The sequence below is a fragment of the Orbicella faveolata genome, unplaced genomic scaffold (genome assembly GCF_042242905.1).
Source record: "Orbicella faveolata isolate gen_17 unplaced genomic scaffold, um_ofav_v1 contig_2, whole genome shotgun sequence".
Taxonomy (NCBI): Eukaryota; Metazoa; Cnidaria; class Anthozoa; order Scleractinia; family Merulinidae; genus Orbicella; species Orbicella faveolata.
The window spans coordinates 28,325,624-28,345,430 of record NW_028301547.1 but is presented as its reverse complement, the minus strand read 5'-3'; the positions used below and the strand labels follow the sequence as shown (position 1 = coordinate 28,345,430).

Genomic DNA, 19,807 nt, shown 5'->3' with positions numbered 1-19,807 from the left:
CAGATTGGATTGTGACGACAATAAAATTGAGGGACATATTGGAAACGCCTGGAAAGTCTTTGTTCGCTAAGAACTTGGCGCATGCACCTTTTCAATGATTAGCTTAAATCATAATCATGGGCACTATATTTCGTTTGTGTATAAGAGTTTAATTTCCAGAATTAAACGCAAATGAGATGTACGTTCTTTCATGTTTGATAAACACGCAGACCTGTCTAGTGTTATCACAGCTATAAAAGCTACTTGCTCTGAAATAAAGTTAATCATTAGTTTAAAGTGCATTCATTCACCCCTGGACACAACTGAACAGAGGACCTAAAAATGATAACCTTTAGTAGATGATATGTCTGATACATGGTAGCTAAATCTAAAAGGATGCAGTGAAGTGGGTCCGTATAGGACCATACACACTAAGACTCCATATACGAAGGGGCTCAAAGAGTAGTTGCTTTGATTTACTTCCGTCGACTCCACCAGCAGCAGTTCTCCCTGTTCATCCGGCTCTGGGTCATTTTGGGCGGTAAAACAACAAGCTGAGCACAATTTCAGGTTGGTGTCCATGTGGACGGTAGCGATAGCAAAATTAATTCGAGGAAATTTTAAAGCAGGAACTAGTTGAGTTGGAGTTTAACGAGCAAAATTAACCCATTTTCATACCAACTAAGGACTTAAGGTAAAAAGGGTTACGTTTATTTGATGGTACGAAACAAACAGCTACAAAAGATTGCGCGTGAATTAATTGCTTGTATTTTTACTCTACTAAGTTAGTCAGAGGGCCAATAACCAGAATCTGCCAATCAAATTTCACTTTTACCAGTTTAATGTCTTCCAGTTATCGGACCCGGGCAATTAGCAGAACGTCCGGCTATACCAAGTCAAACGTGAGTTAACATAAATAAGAATTGCACTTCAATCTTACCATGCCTTTCTAGTCTGTGATCGATTTGATTGTTAGATTTGATTGTTAGAATTGCACTTCAATTTTACCATGCCTTTCTGGTCTGTGATCGATTTGATTGGTAGAGTAGTATAGACGATGCTCCTGGTTCTACATGAAGCGTTAAAAATTGAATTAATGTGATAGGAACCGATTTGTAAACAAACATTTTCAAGTGGTATAAGTAGAAGACAAAATTGCTTGAGTAACTTTTAACAACTCGATATAGAGTACTCAATATGCTCAAACAATGTTCAAGACACAGGTTTTCCAAATTTCTCCCGGTCATGCAGTAAATTTAATTACTCGGAGCAAAAAAGTTACTTTATATACTATAATACTGCTTATTAAATAAAATTTCAAATCGCTCTGAGTATTTGATATACTCGAATACTGCTCGTTAAAATCATGGTCTCAGTAATCGAGGGCTAATCAATTTGTGCGAGAGCTTCCATTTGTTAGCTCAGTACTCAAAAATTAGGCAAGAAAGAGTTCAAATAAACATTGTTTACAATTGTGCTCATTCAGGTCAGATTCTCGAAGAAACTAAGAATTAATTCTACTACGTCTACTACGCAAATTTTTTTATGTTCTAAGAAACCAGGCGCTTACTCGGATCCCACGAAAATTGGCAACGATCAATTTAATTTCTGGGCTGGGCTAACATTTATTATTGTTATTGTTACTAACAATCTGTGCGCTCCTCGGTACGTTGCTGTTTGCTGACCTGAGCTGTGCATAGACCCAAACGAAACAACGCCAGCTTTGTCACAACAACAAATACCTTAGAAATAACAGCTAGCTGTACAGCTATTCGTTAAAGGAAAAAGAACATGTTAGCTTGTAACAAGCCTCAACTGACCGCCCACGTTACTCATACGACAGTTGTTAGCTCTGGAAAATGGTTCATTATAATTAAAGCAAGTGAACCTAAAAAAGGTGTAGGTTACCGGCAAACACCTTGTGATAAACAGGCAACCGATTTGCAATAGAGCATTTATTTCAGAAGAATTCCTGAGCTAACAAAGAGAGGAGCGCTGTGAGTTTTGCAATCCAAGAATGCATCAATTCGGAGTGCATGCTTCTGTAGAATAGCAATTTTCTTGGGATGAGTATTTGCGGCTTGGCCCCAAGCAATGAGACCATAGGAAATGTACGGTTCGATTAACGAGCGATAGATAGGAGAGTAGTAAATTCTACAAGATCTCTTAGCCTAGCAATAACGCCAATTCCCTTACTGTGAGAATTCGTTCTTTGTCCGTACAATTAATGCATGGAATAGTCTACAACTAGTGAAGTTGTACACGCTGGATCACTGACTCTGTTTAGATCAAGACCGAATACCTTTATGGACGTTAAGTAGTAAATTTTAGAATATTTTTAAATTTACCATGTAAACATGTTTTACAATTTTTGACCTGGAAACTCATTGAAATTGCATTTTGGCTTGTAAGTAGTTCTTACATTGTACACGTCATTTACGCGTTTTATTTATGGAAATTGTCACGTATATGGCTAACCTCATTATTACCGTTTCAAGAGGTTTTTTTTTTTTAACATATGCACATTATCTGTATCTAGATCTCTTGAATAAAGTATTGTATTGTATTGTATTATTGTATTGTATTGTGTTGTATTGTACTGCTTTTTTTTTTGATGAGATGTAATCAATGTAACACTTGAAGGAAAGATTATTGTCAATGAAATATTCCTAGATGGTTCACATAAGTTTTGCGATCGAGGGTTACCAGTTGCTTGGGATTATTGTCAAATATTTTTATGTTATAACTTTTAATTCGTAGTCCAGTTTAGGCTGAAAAGGATGAAAGATAACGAAGTTAGATTGGCTTGGGTTAAGGAATGATTTGTTGCGATCTAGCCAGTCACGCAGTTTCGACAATTCCTGATTAACGCTAATTTCGAGCTTTCTTAAATCTATCTCTGCGCATAGCAGATTGGTCTCATCATCAAACAGATAAAAATTAAATTTTGGAGAGGAACGATGCATGTCATTAACAGTGATTAGAACGAGCAACGGACCAAGCAGGGAACCTTGAGTGACACCACAAACTAGATTTTCTTTCTTAGAAACAATAGAGCCAGTTTGACTTGATTGTGTTCCGCTTGACAGATATGACAAAACAAACCAGTCGTTAATTGTTCCTCTGATCCATAATGATGCAATTTGTATACCGGTATCGAGTGGTCTGTTGTGTCAAATGCCTTTTTCAGATCGACAACAATACTGCATGAAAATAATTTTACATCCACATTGTTTCGAATTTTGTTCAGGATGTCCAAGATCGGACGTGGGGTCGAACAATTCTCTCTAAATCCATATTTTGAATTGAAAAAGGTATTATTCTTTTCTAGAAAGGACTTTATTCACATTTACATTTATACATGCCAAAGGCTACCCATCCCGCCACGAAGTGCTGGTGCAGGTGCATGTCTTTTCAAATATTCGGCTGAAACACAGTTAATAGAGGGAAATGGTTAGGAAAGCCCGTAAACATCAAAGAAGCAAGCAAACAGGTTGAGATTTATGTTAGAAGGTCCTTGCTCCTTGCACATCGTTTGTGTTGTGCTCGTGACTATGCATGATTACGTAATCGCAATGCTTCTACTGGTTAGTTGAATGAGCACGTACAACCATCTTTTGTGTTTTGGCAGGTTGTGTGCGGGGTCAAACCCCAAAATAGCGCACAAAAACATAAAGCAAAGAACTTTGCCAGGTTTCCTAACCATTTATTTCTATTAACTGTGGTTGAAAACAGACAACAAGGAAATTGAACGATAATTAATTTTTGATAATTATAGAAAATAAAAAAAAAAAAAAAAAAAAACCTCGAAACAAACACCTCGTGGTTCCTCTTATATTTCTTGATTTATTATCAGTTGTATTATACCTTACAGTGAGTAACTGATTTAAAAATACTTATTTTCCCTTTCATATCTACTATTAAATACCTCACGTTCTTAAAGAAACAGCAAAAACGCATGTCAGAGAATATTATTGTTGAGTTGACGTCAATAGAGATAGGAAATACATTCATTATCATTCTGTTCGTTACCACAGAAACTGCCATTGATAAGTCAGACTCAGTTAATTATATCGAGTGTGGTGAGATAATCTCTCGGTGAGGTATAAGAAGCAATATTATTAAATTTCTATACTCAGTTACTCGATGCTTTTCTCAGTTGTTGCTTTTAAAAATGCGTTTCGCAATGTGTCCAAAATGGTGTGCCGAATTTGTCTCATCTTCCAGCAGTAAACCAGAGGGTTTAAAGATGAATTTAAAAACACCAAGGTCCACGCGCACGGCACAAGGCCCTTTAGAATAGTACTTGGTTCAGAGATTGTATTACTTGCAACAAAAATGCAATACTCTGGCAAATGACAAGCCAAAAACACAAGATATACGTAAAATGTTCCGAGAGATGATTTTCTCTGCCTCGTGACATTCCCCAGTTCACCATTCTGTGCTACCGCTTGTACATGCATTAATTGAATTTCATTTATGTGGCGTCGTGCAGTGAGATAAATTCTACAATAGACAACAGTTGTACAAATGAAACAAAGACCGAAGAAGATAGTGACGAATACTTCAAAGGTGACATTTTGAGCACTTGCCATCCAAAAATCAAGTAACGATAGAAATGCGCTAAAAACCCAAATGAAGATCACCCCAGCAACAACTCGCTTGTGAGTCACAAGTTCCTGATACCTGAGATGAAGATGAATAGCCAAGAATCTGTCCACACTTATGGCCAGAATACCAAGGAACGAAGCATTAGCAAAAAACCAAATGATAATAAAAGATACTGTCGGCATGGCACAGTTTTGACTGTTTTCAGCGAGTAGCAGTGTGATGTACAAAGGCTGAACCAGTAAACCAACACCAAGATCAGAAGCAGCAAGACTCAGAAGCAATGTTTTTAAAGGCTTTGGTAACGACGAAGTCTTTCTTATCGAGTGGATTGATAAAATGTTCAGCATGATGGCGGAGTAGGCTGAGAAGGCGTTGAACACAGAATTAACGATGTACAACGATTCAACTGGATCTTCAACTTTGAAAGTATCGTTCTGGTAATGAAAAAATTCTTTGTAGAAATGGCATTTCATTGTTTGCAATTATTTAAAAGAGAGACTTCTCCTCGACTTTATTCTTGAACACTCCGCTAACGTCAGATGTCTACAGCGCAATTAACAGACTTTTCGCCAGCAAACTCCGATCCACTAACCGCAAGGAACGAAGTAGTAAACAAGGTATACAGTTCGTTCAGCCAAGAATTCCAAGCACCTATTTTTTGTAGTTGTCTTTCTCCGTTGTAGCCTCTTTCCTCTCTTCTTCTTTCAGTCCCTGTTTATTCGCGGGCAAATTTTTCGCCTTGCGACAAAATTTACCGTAACATTTTGTATTTAGACTCAGCGCAATTAACAATCATTGCATAAGAACATGATCAGCGCCACGCTCATGAAGTTTCAGGTGTTATCTTGTTTGCGGGTTGCATCCTTGATATCTAATACTGAGCTCTTTAGCATAATAAGCATAAAAACACCACTCAAATACCACACATACGTTATTAGAAGGCGAGAATATTGTTTATGTTTTGACGTCCTTCGTCTCACAGGTGTCTTCAACCTGATCTGAATTTAACTGTTTTGCATAAAATTCTCCTTAAGGCTACAGATAACGGCACAAGAATGGGCACTGGACAATGGAAAAGCGATAAAAACGGATATGTTAAGTTAACCAAGAAAACCTTAGACTTCAGAAAAATAAAAATAAAAGAATTTGTTGACGATTGCGGGTGGGAATTAGGGCAAAGGGTTCACAACAAGGGCTCAAAAGTGGTCTATAGATAATTTTTTGTTATTATTTGTGTCAAGCAAATATATGATTAGTATTTTATGAGTGCTCCCGCTTTTACGCTTGACTAAATGCATATATTTGAATATCGAGCTGACAAATGCTGAGAATAAAGAAGCCTATCACGTCGGTTTATCTTTCTTGAAGATGATCTACCGACACCTTTTTTGGACTGTCACAAAAATTAAGAGCTCAGTAGTCGGTTAAGAATCGACAATGCAATGGTTGCACTTACAGCTCGGGCTCAAATCAATTTTATTTGGACTGTACAGGATGGCCTTACGAGCCGAGGGCACGAGAAGGTTTGAGCGAGTGAATCAGTGCATGCACATCGAGAGATAAAATGGAAATTTTAGTATTTCCACTGCGTCGACTAAATGTCAAAATTATTCTATTTCGTCAGCAGATGGTCACTGGACAGCTAAATTTTAAAAAATAACCTTGACAGCTAGAGTTTCTTCTTAGTTTCCTTTCCGTCAAAGTTTCGAAGCATGGAAGTATTTTATTCAATATTTTCTTTTTATAGTTCACATCATAGTTGCCAATTTGGGTTGGACGGCTTCATATGTGGGCCCCAGTATTTTGGCCATTTTGATTTTTCGAAACTTTGAGACTAATTGCGCCGGTCGTTAATTAATACGGAAAAATGAAACCCAAAACAAAACGGGAAAAAATATTTCTGTGTTGCGTGACCGGCAGTTCACATTATGCAACTCTATAGAATTCTGTTGCGGGTTAATTTTCGATAATTTTAAAGCTTTAAAAAGTGAGCCACCTGATTTTACCTGTCAAGTCATCCAGTTAGCAGATTCACTGTTGTACTGAATGACATGGTACTTCAGGGAAAATCCAAATAAAATCCATTGCTGTCGGGAATATAGCAAATGCGCAAAATAAACAGAGAGTAGACTTTCTCCACGGTGCGGATATCAACCGCTATAATTATCTGTTGTTAACCTGTTGGCTGCTAAGCCTGACAAGATTCGGGCTATTAAAGGGATCATGCTTCCCGTACTACGCCTAACTTGATCACTTTTTACGACAGAAGAACAACGCTTACCCAGGCAAGACAGCCAGGTTTTTTCTGTGTTTGTTTTTGTTTTCTCTCAGTTTACAACCTATAAAATAGGCGTGCGGGCAACTTTTTGCCGGGGGGGGGGGGGGGGTTTGGGGCGGTGAGCCATTTGCCCAAAAAAATTCGCTCAAGTTGTCCAAATATTTACGAAACTGAGTCGAAAAGAAACGAGGGTCACTAACGGTACACTAACATAGACTTACATATGAAGTGAAATATTCTTACATATGATTCTATCATATGAGCTGATAAAACACGTTAAAATAAATAGCTGTCTCTGCCATTTCGACGGTCGAAGATATCAATGATACGATCCATGTCATTGTTGACTACAGAGTTGTACATATGCCCTTTCAATGTTAACAAGTGCGATGTTACTGACACGTTTTTGCCCCATGGTGCTGCGGAGGTAAGTTTTTAATCTGCGCAACGCACTGAATGATCGTTCTGCAGAACACGATGTAGCAGGTATTACTGCAAGGATATTCACCACATTTGAAAATTCTGGAAATACATCAAATAGATCATTCTCGTGCATTGTCTCCAGCAGCCTAATCCGCGCGCGAGACGAAAACTCGCGTACATTTTCTGCTCGGCTTCCAGAATCTCGCCGTCGATTTTGTAAACTTTAGCAACGCGGGAGAAGCTTTCTTTATCAGGTATTTCACTGTGACAGATATTTCCCAAAGCACAGAGTATTTCCTGGTCATTTCCGCTAGACCTGAGCTCAAGCTCGGACAGCACCTTGTCGATGGATGCATAGTAAGTGTTTTAAGTACGGTGGCGCGATTCCGGTGTCAGCTGCTTTTGTCTTTGCGCATGTTCACCTACAAGGGCTTGAGGGCGGTGCGATGGCGTTTGTCTGGGTGCCCTGGCTTCTCATAATTCAAACTGAGAACTGGTCAGCCAATTCTTCATTTTCAGACACATTGCTGATACTATCTACCATACGCTGTTGAAACTTTCTTCACTCCGACACTGGCGCAGGGTCTGAATGGTCATGTCCGCATTTGTACGAGCGGACATGACGTCGACCGTCCTCCCCTGAAGATCAGCACAGACTATTAGTATTGCTCAGGATTACTTTCAGCACACAAAATCTGAAGTCCAAGTCACAAATTGCGGTTAATAAGGCTCTGCTCTCAGAGAAGGTTTTTGGATCTTTTTATGAAGACAGCGTGAGCAGGGCTTTTACAATGCATTCCATTTGCCCGAATCTCTCTTGTTGCCCAAAAAATTCTGAGTCGCCCCCAATTTTTTTTCTTTTTTGGGGGGGAGGAAGGGGCTGCAGCCCCCTCCCCCCCCCGCTTCGGCCCGTACGCCTATGCCTGTAAATATTACCAAAAAATAAACCAACACACCTTTTTCTCAGCCACAGAAGTATTTCCTATGCCTCTGTCTTTTATCCCCTTCAACTAAACGTTCCCCAGGACTTTACAAATTTTCCAATAAATGCAGCTCCTTCTAACTCTAGGTATATTTTTATCTACAAAATGGGCTGAACTTGGTGTTTACAAAGCAAGCTCTGCAATAGAATTTGAGCTAAGGCTTCCATGGCATTCTCCGGCATCCATGCATTTTCCAATAACCGTTTGTATTAATTCAAATGTTGACTGGAAAACAGTTATCTATAGTTCGCGCACGGTATGCCCACTCGTAGTGACTTGTGTTTCAGGCTATCACGAGGAGGGAAGGAATGAGGTTCGTTTCTAAAGAAGCTGTTGAGCTTCACAGTGCAGACAAGTGATGAAGTAAAACACTTTTAAAACTGTTTTTCAACTCGGAATTTTTTAAAGCTAAATTAAGCGCTGGGGTGAGTATGAGAAGCTCAGTGTGATGTAATTATATATAAATACAATACTAGAACAAAGAATTCAGTCCCTTTTTTCCTCGTGTAGGACAAACGTAACGAAATTCTTACTCCGCTTTCAAGGCCCCAAATTATTTCATTCTCTCAGCACTGAAATTTGGTATATTTATACTGATTTTATATCTCTTTACGTGCTTGTGTACTTTTTTCGCTTTTCCCCCTTCCTTTGCTTTTGCTGATTTGCGAGTCTAGCTTTTGCTTAACTATATTTTATTATTAATTATGATCATTTTAGGTGCCGATGGCAGCATTTTTATTATTTTTTTTAGGTCCTAGATATATTTAAGGCAGTCCTTTCCTTAAGCCTTATTGCATGGCTTCCGTGGGCTTCCATGCTTAATATGCATTGACATGTTGTAAATATATTTATAAATGGCAAAAATATAAACAAGAAACAAGAAACAAGACGCTTGGTGCTTTCGCCCTTCATCGCAGCAGAATAAATTACAGACCGACTGCAGAGTTTGCGGAGAAAATTCCACACCCAACCCTCAGCTCATGCACACCTGACAAAACACAAATTCACTCAAGAAGTGCAAGAAAGCCTTTGTTAATTATCAATAATTAGTAAATGGAAAACATGAACCATACTCTGTGATAGACAGTGAGCTGCGTAGCAGTGCGCCCTTTTTAACAAAATGACAGCCAATGAAGTTGACCGCGTAATGAAAGATTGGTGACGAATGACGTCACCTCAGGAACATCTCAAAGCCTCATGATTTTATTTTGCTTGATTGACAACCGCCTTGTTTCAACAGCTTCGGTTTGTTTGCTTTTTGTCGACGAAAACTCCTAACCACTACTGAAACAACAGCGACCTGAACTAGCAGGATTTGGCAATTCCTGACTTGACGTCAGGGCCAATTCAGAAACCCAGACTCTTTTTTTGCACTGACTCACGGTCAACCGCAGTCACTGGGCGTGGCTGAGGCGGGAACTTTAAAGTTAGATCTTTGGGCGTTAAAATTTCGGAATCCAATTTTTTTTCTTAGAATACCTTTTAACACATTATAGAGATACCAAAACCACAAAAAACCCTGTTGGCCGTTTAGATACTTAAATGATTTGTTTACAAAGCGCAGTAAAAACCTCCAAAGTAACGGTCAGGCAGCGTCCACACCACAATGAGCCACTTTGTGCAAAGTATATTCATATAAAAGAAAGAACTACAGGAAACGGAAAAAAAAAAACGACTAAAGGAAACGGAAAAGAATTAATATTTCAAAATCTCTTGCTTGTGATGAATCGTCGGTCAGTAGGTTTGTACTAAATGCTGGATTCTCTTTTCTTCTTTCTAACATAGAAGCCAACAAGCTTCAAAATGCATCATAACCAAGTTTAATTCGCTTCATGAAAATGACTACCTTATTACATGAAATTTTCGCGGGACGTTAATTTCGCAAATTTCGCGATTAAAAAAAAATCGAACAGTAAGTGTCGCGATGAAAACATGACGCGAAAATTAAGTGACTTACATTATGTTGCTGTTGGCATTTAGTCCCCCATTGTTTTTTTGGTCAATTTGACGTTATTTTACCTTTGATGAAGTCGATTTACAAAATTCAAAATTCAAGGACATGTTACATTGTTACATTATTACATTGCCAAGGAAATACATTGTGTTACCCTAAAACGAGAAGTTAAAGTGATTCAAAATACAAAAGTTTGGCAAATCGCGAAATTTAAGTGTCGCGAAATATACGCGAAAATATCATGTAATAAGGTACACAACTGAAGCAACCTATCGAAGGCGCCTTATATTGTATAAATTTTGTAATGCAATCAGCTTGCTGAACAATTTTTCAGCAGGAGTTTCATTCGTTCTGTCAGATGTTGACGAGCGTATTGAATACATTTCTTTTAGACTATTTGTAGAAATTAGCAAGTTCGAGATCCCATGTTTTTAAGAGATTGCGATGGATTCTTGTGAAACTTCGCATACTTTTTTAACTTTTGGGTGCTTTCTACTCGAACAAAACTTCCGGAAATTTTGAAACGAAGACAAATAGTACAGAAATTTTCTTGGAAAGCTTCCAGAGAATCCGGATATTGTTGAACTTCCGAGAAGCCAACGATTCAACCGAAAATTTCGGAAATTTTGGTAGCAGAGTCAAAATGAATAGAAATTCCTAGCAAGAAATTTCCAAAATTTCGGCATACCCCTCAAGCTTGTCCTCTTCATTCGTCCCTTGAAATTTCCGGAAATTGAAGCCAGAATGAGATCAAAATTAACGGTCGGGTCCTTGAGAAGCGCGAAATTACTTAGAGGAAAATTTCCTCTCTTGTTAGAGTCTCTTCCTCTTCCTCTTACGTCTTTTAATTTTCTTCTTTTATTTTCTGCAGAAAGGCCAGAGTTTCTTGTCATTTTTGAAGGGGAAAATGGAAAAATAACCTGCCAAAAAGAGAAAAAAATCAGCATACTAGACGCGAACTATGGCAGACGGGATCGGGATAGTTGTTTACATCCGGCCATGAGCAGCATTAACTGTCGTGCCAGCAATTCTCTTCAAATCGTGCAGGACAAGTGTAACGGCAAAACCGAATGGAAGCTGAATGTGGCAAAATCAGTGTTTGGTAGCTATCCATGTGGGAGAACATACAAATATCTGCAAGTCAAATACAGATGCCTGGTATTGTAGAAAATTTAGAACCACCTTAAGACTTCAATAAAGCTTGTTAATAAAATGCATTTCGAATGTCTAAACTTCTTTGTTTATTTGTAAATTGCGATCTCTTTAAACGCACGGCCATACGGAGATTTGGTTATCTCTATAGAAGGTTTATTCGCTCAGAGCGCACAAAATCTCTGTTAAATACTATCTTTTTTTCTGTTAGTTTTGCACAGATCTCTCTATTCGAAGAGTCAAAATAATAGCTTAAAATGTTGATAACTTCTGCACAAATAAACCACACAAAATATCACGGAAGAGTACACATAATGTCTCTGCCATATTTCGGAAATTCGCACAAAAATTTCGGACACTGAAATATAGCTAAAGTAAATTTACGCCCATAAAACTGCATCATCAAGCTCTGCAGTTGCACCGACCAGAAAATAACACAAACGGAATACCGATTCCGATTTTGACTCTGTCACTTATCATCCAGTGAAAACTAAATTGTCGAAAGCGAAAGAAGAAGAATCAACTAATCAAAATGCTCGATTCCGGGCTTTATTATTGGTTGATTCTTGTGTTCCTGCTTCCAACACCGACAAACGATGGAGACGTTTTGATTGTTCCGATTCCGATTCCTTCGTGCTTCTGAATCGGCTTACGACTCCGATTGTCGATTTGCACTAGGCCATAAGCGCTCGCTCATCCTTGTCTAAGACGTTTCTATACCACAAGAAAAGCACCACGTCTCGTCGAATGATCAAAGTTAAGCCCTCATGATCATGATAAAAAAAGAACAGTAAAAGTAGTTTAAAACAAATATTTGAGTGTCATTATCACAAATGTTAGGGGAAGAGTCCATACGGCCTAAATCAGTGAACAATTTTAGCCTCACATTGTCAAATATCATGGTTCAACCCCTATATACATCCCCTGGGGGGTGAAGGTGCGATCTTGTCCTCTCAACTGTGCATTGTACTATAGCGTTAGGAGATTTCTCGCATCATGGTTCTGTAGAATGGGCAGTACGGCTTAATCAATTTCAACCTGACGCCGAAAAGATGCTCGTGCTAGAAACGTATCAATAAGTAGGGAAATGAAGCATGGAAGATGGAAGATGATCGTCATTTACTGCCTCAGGATCATACAAACGACCGCAATTGTGCAATGGCCTAGGCACTCGAGGGTAGAAGAAGAAGAAGAAGAAGAAGAAGAGGAAGAAGAAGAAGAAGAAGAAGAAGAAGAAGAAGAAGAAGAAGAAGAAGAGGAGGAAGAAATATTTATTGCACAATTGAATGTTCTGAAGAAAAAAAAAACGACGTTCAAGGACTAATTCTACCAATTTTGACCGAGATCCAATGAGCGTTTACTAACGTCTGACGTTAATTTGGATGAAAAAGAATCTTTTACATGCAAGTTAATTCTCTTACAAAAGCAGACCATAAAACTATAAGCAAACCAAACAAGTGGAATCATTCTGTCGGGACAGTGCTCGGTCCAATACTTGGAAAATATTGGACCGGCAACAGAGCAATCTGATTGGTTCATTTTCGTTATAAGCCCTCTGGAGTAACTAAGTTCACGTGCAATAACTATATATTTTTATCGTCTAATAGTCGCACAGAAATTTCTAAAACTGACGGAGGCAAGCAAAATGACTGGATAACTTTTTTATTGATATAAATGGTCGCACACATCAGTTTCCAGTGCTAGTTATGATAATGTTAGAAGTTAAATCATACCATTTACACCAACTAAATTATGATATGAGTAACAAAACTACATTTTAAACATTTAAAATTATTGACCCAACCGAACGCCTCAATTATACGTAAGGTTTAACACAAACTGCGCTTTGAAAACCTCAACATGCCAAAAGTACCCTTTTAGGCCCCGTCCACACTACATTGGAGGAATTTGTAAACGCAGCTTTATTTCCACACTTGTCCAACTTTTCAAAAACGCTCTTTAATCCAGAGGAATTTGAAAACGCCGGCTTTGCGTTTTCGTGCCGATGGGAAACATTTTGAAAACGGGGCTTTTCGGAAACGATGACGTCACGATAATCATATGATTTCCCTGACCGAGTTTTCCTCAAACACAAATCCAAAATGACCGTTGATTGATGTGTTTTATTTTAATTCCTCCGGCGTTGCGTGGACAAAAATCATTTGATGCGTTTTCAGAGTAAAACCTCCATTTCCAAATTCCTCCGGGACAGGGCCTATTAAACATATGATAAAGAATGTTCAAACTAAGATGACACAATTCCACTAAAAAATGCCAAGTGGCAACTCATGCTACAAAGTAGTAAATTTAGCAATATACAAGTTGAACCTAAACCTATTTGCCAATCACTTAAAAAGCTCCATGGGCAGAAAGTCTATATAGCGAAGATATTGGTGACGTCACCTATTGTTATCGTTGGACAGTTAACAGTCGGTCGACCACCTTCCACGAGAGAGGTAAGGAGAGTCTTGGGGCTCCAATGACTTTTACTCTCCATGCACAAATTCTACTTACTATACTGCTGAGAGTGTGACTGACTAACCTAATGAATATACAAGCACGAAGCCTTCCAGCTAAATACCTTCATGTCAGCATACATGTTTGGGTTTACTGAGCGTGCGAACTAAAGAGACCCCCCTGGCTAAGCTTAAACAAGAAACCGCACACACCAACGAGACGAATAGCAATACTTGATGAAGGGCCACTGAAAACGATGGGATAGATCATCCGTAAACTAAATCGAACCATAACGTATACTTTCGTGGAGGTCTCAACCAAGGTCAGCAAGACTGCCGAAAACGGCTATATATCGTGAGTACAATTGTTAAGAACTAGAAAACTTGACAAAACCAAGAACAAAACTAAGTTCAAGGAAAGATATCTGTGGGAGGACCACACGAGACATATCGTAAACTACCGCTTCTTATATGCCATGGGCTGATAACTTCGTAAGGGTTTTGGATGACCTTATAAACGGAGGGGCATATATTCGGGAGGGCTTCTAAGCGGAATAATAATAACAATAATGATAAAACAGTTTCACAAATACGTCTTTTTATATTCATTTCCCTCTAAACTTGAAATGGGGCTTATATCCGGGGGCGTGGGGGGGGGGGGGGTCTTTTAATAGTAGTAGAATTTTGCTTACAGGTGCATGGGTCTATGACCGGAGGGGCTTATACGGGGGAAGGCTTATAAGCGGCAGTTTACGGTACTTAAGAAGAAAAAAAAAATACACTTAAGCAACGAAAAAATTTAGCTTCTCATTATTATTAAATTGCTAACCAAGAGACCTTTCGCTTTGCTAACAAAGACTTCTTTTTAGTTTCATCTCCTGGAATTAGTAATAACAAAAACAGCGCTTTTAGGCATGAGGTTTACTTTTTCTACAATAATGTAATGATCACCTTGCCATGACCAGCTGTATTGTAACAGCAATCACTTTGCTGATCTTTTCCAACATTATAAGAACCTCCCCCTCCTCCACAGGAATCATCTTCATTATTTCCACTACTCCCCCCTGAGTATCCTCCACCACCACCTCCACCCCTACCACCACCCCCACCCCCTCCAAAACCACCGCTTCCGTGGCCATCCCAAGATTGTCCACCCATCCCTCCCTGAAGAAATCCTTTACCCCATTCTCCGTCCTGTTCCGCGGTACCATTTCTTCCACTGGAGTAAAAACCGCCGCCGCCACCTGAGAAACAAAACTCAGTTGACTGGTTGCTTAAGATATATTTAACGATTCTAGATTTAGCAGTGTCAGGCAATGGGAGTTTTCTGAATGCATATATCCTCACTTGCTTACCTTTCATATAAACAAGATTTTTACCTCACCCTATTCACTGCGTTTTTCAATAACACGAAAATACTGGGGTTCAAACTTCGCCTCCTGACAGTTGTGTCTCTTGTTTCCGTCGGTTTGGCGGCTTCCCAAGTCTGAGAAGAACATTTCGAACGCTAAAGTTATCTCTTTTGACATGCAGAGCAAGGCAGGTTTCTTCTTTTTTAACTCAGATAATTCTTTTTGTCTTCCGGTTTTCTCAGCCAACATTGCAGAATTATAAATGCTACTGATTTTGTGGAATCTATTTTGGATAACTTGTAACTTGGTTAACTGCATTGTCTTGCAAACATTACAACACCGGGAATAAAATGGAGATTTTAACTTTGGAGAAGTAAAAATATTCAAAGCAATAAGGCCATCCCCGAGTTTGCCTCTCTCTCAAAACACGTCTTCGTGCATAGCCATTCGTATGAAAATGAGTTTGTCCTCAGGTTCATTCGCATTTTGCAAATAAAACCCATTTTCATACAAATGGTTTTGCACGAAGACTCATTTTGAAACCGAGGCACCAGGTAACTCGGTCACTCTCACCTGACGGCTTATCATCTCCAGTCTCTGCACCGTTTCCATTGTTGCCTCCTTGCCATGATTTGTACCCATGATTCCCTGACATGTTCGTGCTGGCATCACATCCCTCGTGTCTCGATGTTACAGCTCTGAGGCCTCCACCTCCTCCAGCCACTATCAAAGACGTATTACTTCCTCTTACTACAAATGTTCCTCCACCACCTCCACCAGCTCCACCAACTCCAGAACTCCAGTTGTTGTGTCTTATTCCTCCCTCTTGACCCACCAGAATTTGAATTATTTCTCCTTGCGAGAGGTTGAAGGTTCCAACCATTCTTGCACCTCTTCCTCTGTATTGTGAACTGTTCTGGTAGTTATCATACCCCCCTGCTGCTCCTACTGCTTCTATTCTGTATTGACCAGTGTACGGCACAGTCCACCGTTGAATGCCGTCGGACAGTGTAACTTGACCGTCATGATCCTGACCTGTGTAATTACCACCGAGTGACTTTGGACCATCTTTTCCACTCGCTCCGAGACTTGTAAAGGTAGCATCGAAGCCTGAATAAGCGGGAAACAATAACCGTGAGTCCAAAATTCAACAGTCGAACAACTTTTGTGCCTAAAGCTACCCAAGAAGGTAACGGGTGGTACTAAATTTTATCCTGCAAAACGAAAAGACAGATGAACCTTGTAAAAGTTTAACAAGAATTTAGAATGTGTTTCGCGCTTGGTGCAGATTTTACACATTTTTAGCTGTCTTTTTAAAATACCTTGTACACATCCATAGAGCTCCACTCTCATTGAAACGTGGCCATGGTTAGCCACTGGTTGAAAACGAATGTACCGAGCTGTGATTGGTGGGTTAAGTGCATGATACACAACAGTGTCCTCGTCTGTGTTTCCATCAAATTCCTGAGTAAGTAACACAATGAAATGTTAGACATTAACCTATTTGCTTAATAATTCAGTGAAACCTTGTTAATCTGGTCATCAACGGGTCACAAAAAAATGGTTGAATTAACGGGGGGGGGGGGGGGGCTTATTAAAGGGTTCTGAGCTTCTATTAGGGCCAGAATAAATGGCTGTAATAACAAGGTGGTCGTATTAACAGGATCGTACGTTGGCGTAAGGCGGGGTTTCACTGTATCATGAGTGACAAATTACTTCTTAATTTTGGCGTACAATTTCAACGTTATTAAAAAACTCACGATTGTGAGCGTAATTTGTCACCCATGATATTAAAAGGTAGTCAAAAGATATACTGGTAAAATTGAAAAAAAAAATTTCTCTTGCGCTGTGTCGAAATTCTAAAACTTTCCCCCGTCTAAAGCCTCGGAAATTATTAGAATCGTGACAAAACGCGCGTGAAATTGTTTCATAATTTCACTTGTCACCATAAAGTCTTTTTATTGGAGATTAGGAACATTAAGATATCGAGCAGCAGTTATGTCATGAACAGTTTAATCGTATTCTCTGAGAGTTTCGCTCAGTTACAAGCTGTAAATTTCATATTTCTTGGGGGAAAATATTCCAATATTCTATGGCCTCACAGAAATTAATTTTAGCGCTCAGTATTCCTTTTAAGCTTCCTCCAATATTTGCTACTAATGTTTCAGTTTAGTTTCGTCGTATTCCTTCTGATAATTTCATCTAACCAGTTTTCAGCAATTCAGTCATTCTCTTGGGTCATGTTGCAGCTCTCGTAAGGTCTCACATGAATGACTTGAAACCCTTTGAAAGGACAATAGAACAAACAACAGAAACAATGCTCCCTAGCCCCAAAACAATAACAGCTGCTGCAATGACGACAAATAGAGTTACAAGCTTGCAAGAGCTGCTATACTACCGATTTTCATAAACACTTTATGTGTAACAAAATCACATAAAATAGCTCTTCCATTTTACTTCTGTTTATTAATATAAATATATGAACAAGCAAGTATTAAGAATTGAAACATTTGACTGAAATTAAGCTATTTTTACTTTAACTGTGGCTTGTCTCATTTCCTTGTAGTAGTGGAATGCCTCTCCATTGTCATCGTACTGCAGTTTGTACTTAGTTACCCACTGTGGAATATCAGTTAAAGCTGAATTCCTTCCTTGGGTTGCTACTCGTGTCACTTTAGTGTTCCGGGCTCCCAGATCAACCTGTAGCCACGGATTAGCATCCCTTGAATTAGCGACCCAAGCACCTGCTGCCTTGTTTGGAATTTCTTGAAAGTTTAGCCTCGCGTTCGAGGCAGCATGTACAGCATTGCGTTCCGATGAGGCGGTAATCTGTGCGTCAGTGATTGTTCGGTTTTCCATACCGAGAGCGTCTTGACATTCTGAGGGTTTTAAGAAAAATTACAAAGTTCAGTATGATAGCCTTTAAGACTAACTAACAGAACTAAGCCGTTGTTTTTTCTTTTTGGTCTCCTGGAGTTTGCTATCAATTACAGTGGAACCCCTTTGATACGATCACCAACGGGCCATGAAAATTTGGCCATATTAACGGGGTGGCCGTATTAGCGAAGTAGGATCAAATTTCATGACTGGTCTAAATTGAGTGACGTCTTAACATATATAGCACAAGTGCACTTCTTAACTTTAATAAGCAAGCGGAATGCAGATATAACTTTTAAAAATTGAAACTTGAATAGCTAAATGCACTATTAATAATATTGAAGACGGACATAACTGGTTTGAGTGGCCGAATGAACGGGATAAATAATAAAGTATTACACAGGTTGGGATTTCAGAATGTGGCCATTTGCCGTATTAATGGGGTGGCCGCATTAACAGGCTCTTCTTATTAGAAACTGTATGGGCGTTTCGCCGGGACAAAAAAGTGGCCGTAATAACGAGATGACCGTTTAACCAGGTGACCGTTAGGCTATTTCCACTGTATAATGAGTGACACTTTTAAAATATTTCTTTCTGTTGGTCTCACTTGCCAATTGGCTCGTTTCGTCAAGCTTTTAACGTGTTCCAATTTTTTTCTGAAGTAAATAGTTCAGGTTAATTTACATGAAAAGTCGAAGTAACTGAATTTGCTAATTCTCACCTTCAATACAACCATAGAACTCTGTCCTCATGGCAATGCGACCATGCCACGATTCTGGATGAATACGAATGTAGGGAGTGATGATGGGATATTTTAGATCATTACTCACAGGTGTATATTGATCATTATTTCCTGGGAATACCTTAAAGAATGAAGAATTAAAAATGATCAATTTTACCACGAAATTAGAAAAGTCGCGCCACCCCGCTCGCCACCCCCCTCGCCCCCCTCCAACCTAAACAATCCGTGAAAAGGTAGTAACGTAATTTAATACCAGTGAATAAATCCCACAAGTAACAACCCTAAGGTTACCTTGTACCTCAGGGGTGTCTCTCCAGTACAATGGAGGTAGCGCCTCGCAATTACATCACAGATACCCTACACCCCTTTTCCAATATAAGCTCATAGATTTGTAATGGGCTATTCAAAAAGTTCATTAAGTTTTTTAGAAAATGAAATTTAGATCGGAGGATTTACGTCATCACTGTTAAGTTCCAACTCAACACAATTTTATATTTTTTTAATTTTTTTTTTCTGGGAAAGCAAAAACTTAAAAAGCCGTTTTTAGGATTTTCAAATTTTCCATCACTCTTTTGTTGTTGTTTGATCTTTCATATGACCAAATTTGAGAGAAATTTTTGTTTGAGTTTAGTCTGGAAAATCAAGCTGCCAATAGATAAGAAACTTTTACTTTCGGTTAGTCGGCTGTGTCCATTTTCGCGATTAATATTAACTCTTTCTAACTTTTCCCTTTTTTTGTCTGAAAGCTCATAGAATGAGGAGAACGAAAATTGAAGTTTTCACTTTGAAGGTACATGGCAACCTTAGGACGCGCCATGGCCATCTCAAACGTGACTGAACTTTGCATTTTGGTGAGCCCTTAAGAAGAAGTGCCCCCCCCCCCCCTTACAACCTCACTTCTACACACAGCTCATAATATCACCCAGTAGCAATCATGAAAACATACATTGTACAAAGTTTCTTTTTTTATGCAAAAGTCATTGTAGAGGAAGGCTGCAGA

At 39.0% G+C, this 19,807-nt stretch overlaps 2 protein-coding genes across 3 annotated transcripts in view; both read right to left on the bottom strand.

Moving 5' to 3' along the window:
* Positions 1–3,805: 3,805 nt before the first annotated feature.
* Positions 3,806–5,628, bottom strand: LOC149112700 (adenosine receptor A2b-like). Its single transcript, XM_089290635.1, has one exon. It carries the CDS (start codon positions 5,061–5,063, stop codon positions 4,119–4,121), a length of 945 nt encoding a protein of 314 aa, XP_089146761.1. The 5' UTR covers positions 5,064–5,628; the 3' UTR covers positions 3,806–4,118.
* Positions 5,629–13,026: 7,398 nt separating this feature from the next.
* Positions 13,027–19,807, bottom strand: part of LOC110053973 (uncharacterized) — a 42,218-nt gene continuing 35,437 nt past the window's right edge. For both annotated transcript variants that reach the window (XM_089290630.1, XM_089290631.1), the window contains exons 16-20: positions 18,787–18,928; positions 17,724–18,067; positions 16,511–16,652; positions 15,762–16,298; positions 13,027–15,080 (exon numbers count right to left, since the gene is read on the bottom strand). In XM_089290630.1, coding sequence (XP_089146756.1) covers positions 14,767–15,080; positions 15,762–16,298; positions 16,511–16,652; positions 17,724–18,067; positions 18,787–18,928 — 1,479 coding nt within the window. In that variant the 3' untranslated portion in view covers positions 13,027–14,766. The remainder of the gene's footprint in view (positions 15,081–15,761; positions 16,299–16,510; positions 16,653–17,723; positions 18,068–18,786; positions 18,929–19,807) is intronic.

What these genes read in the sequence shown, in the direction of transcription:
- LOC149112700 (XM_089290635.1), bottom strand. Translation starts at nt 5,063, where the DNA reads ATGAAATGCCATTTCTACAAAGAATTTTTTCATTACCAGAACGATACT.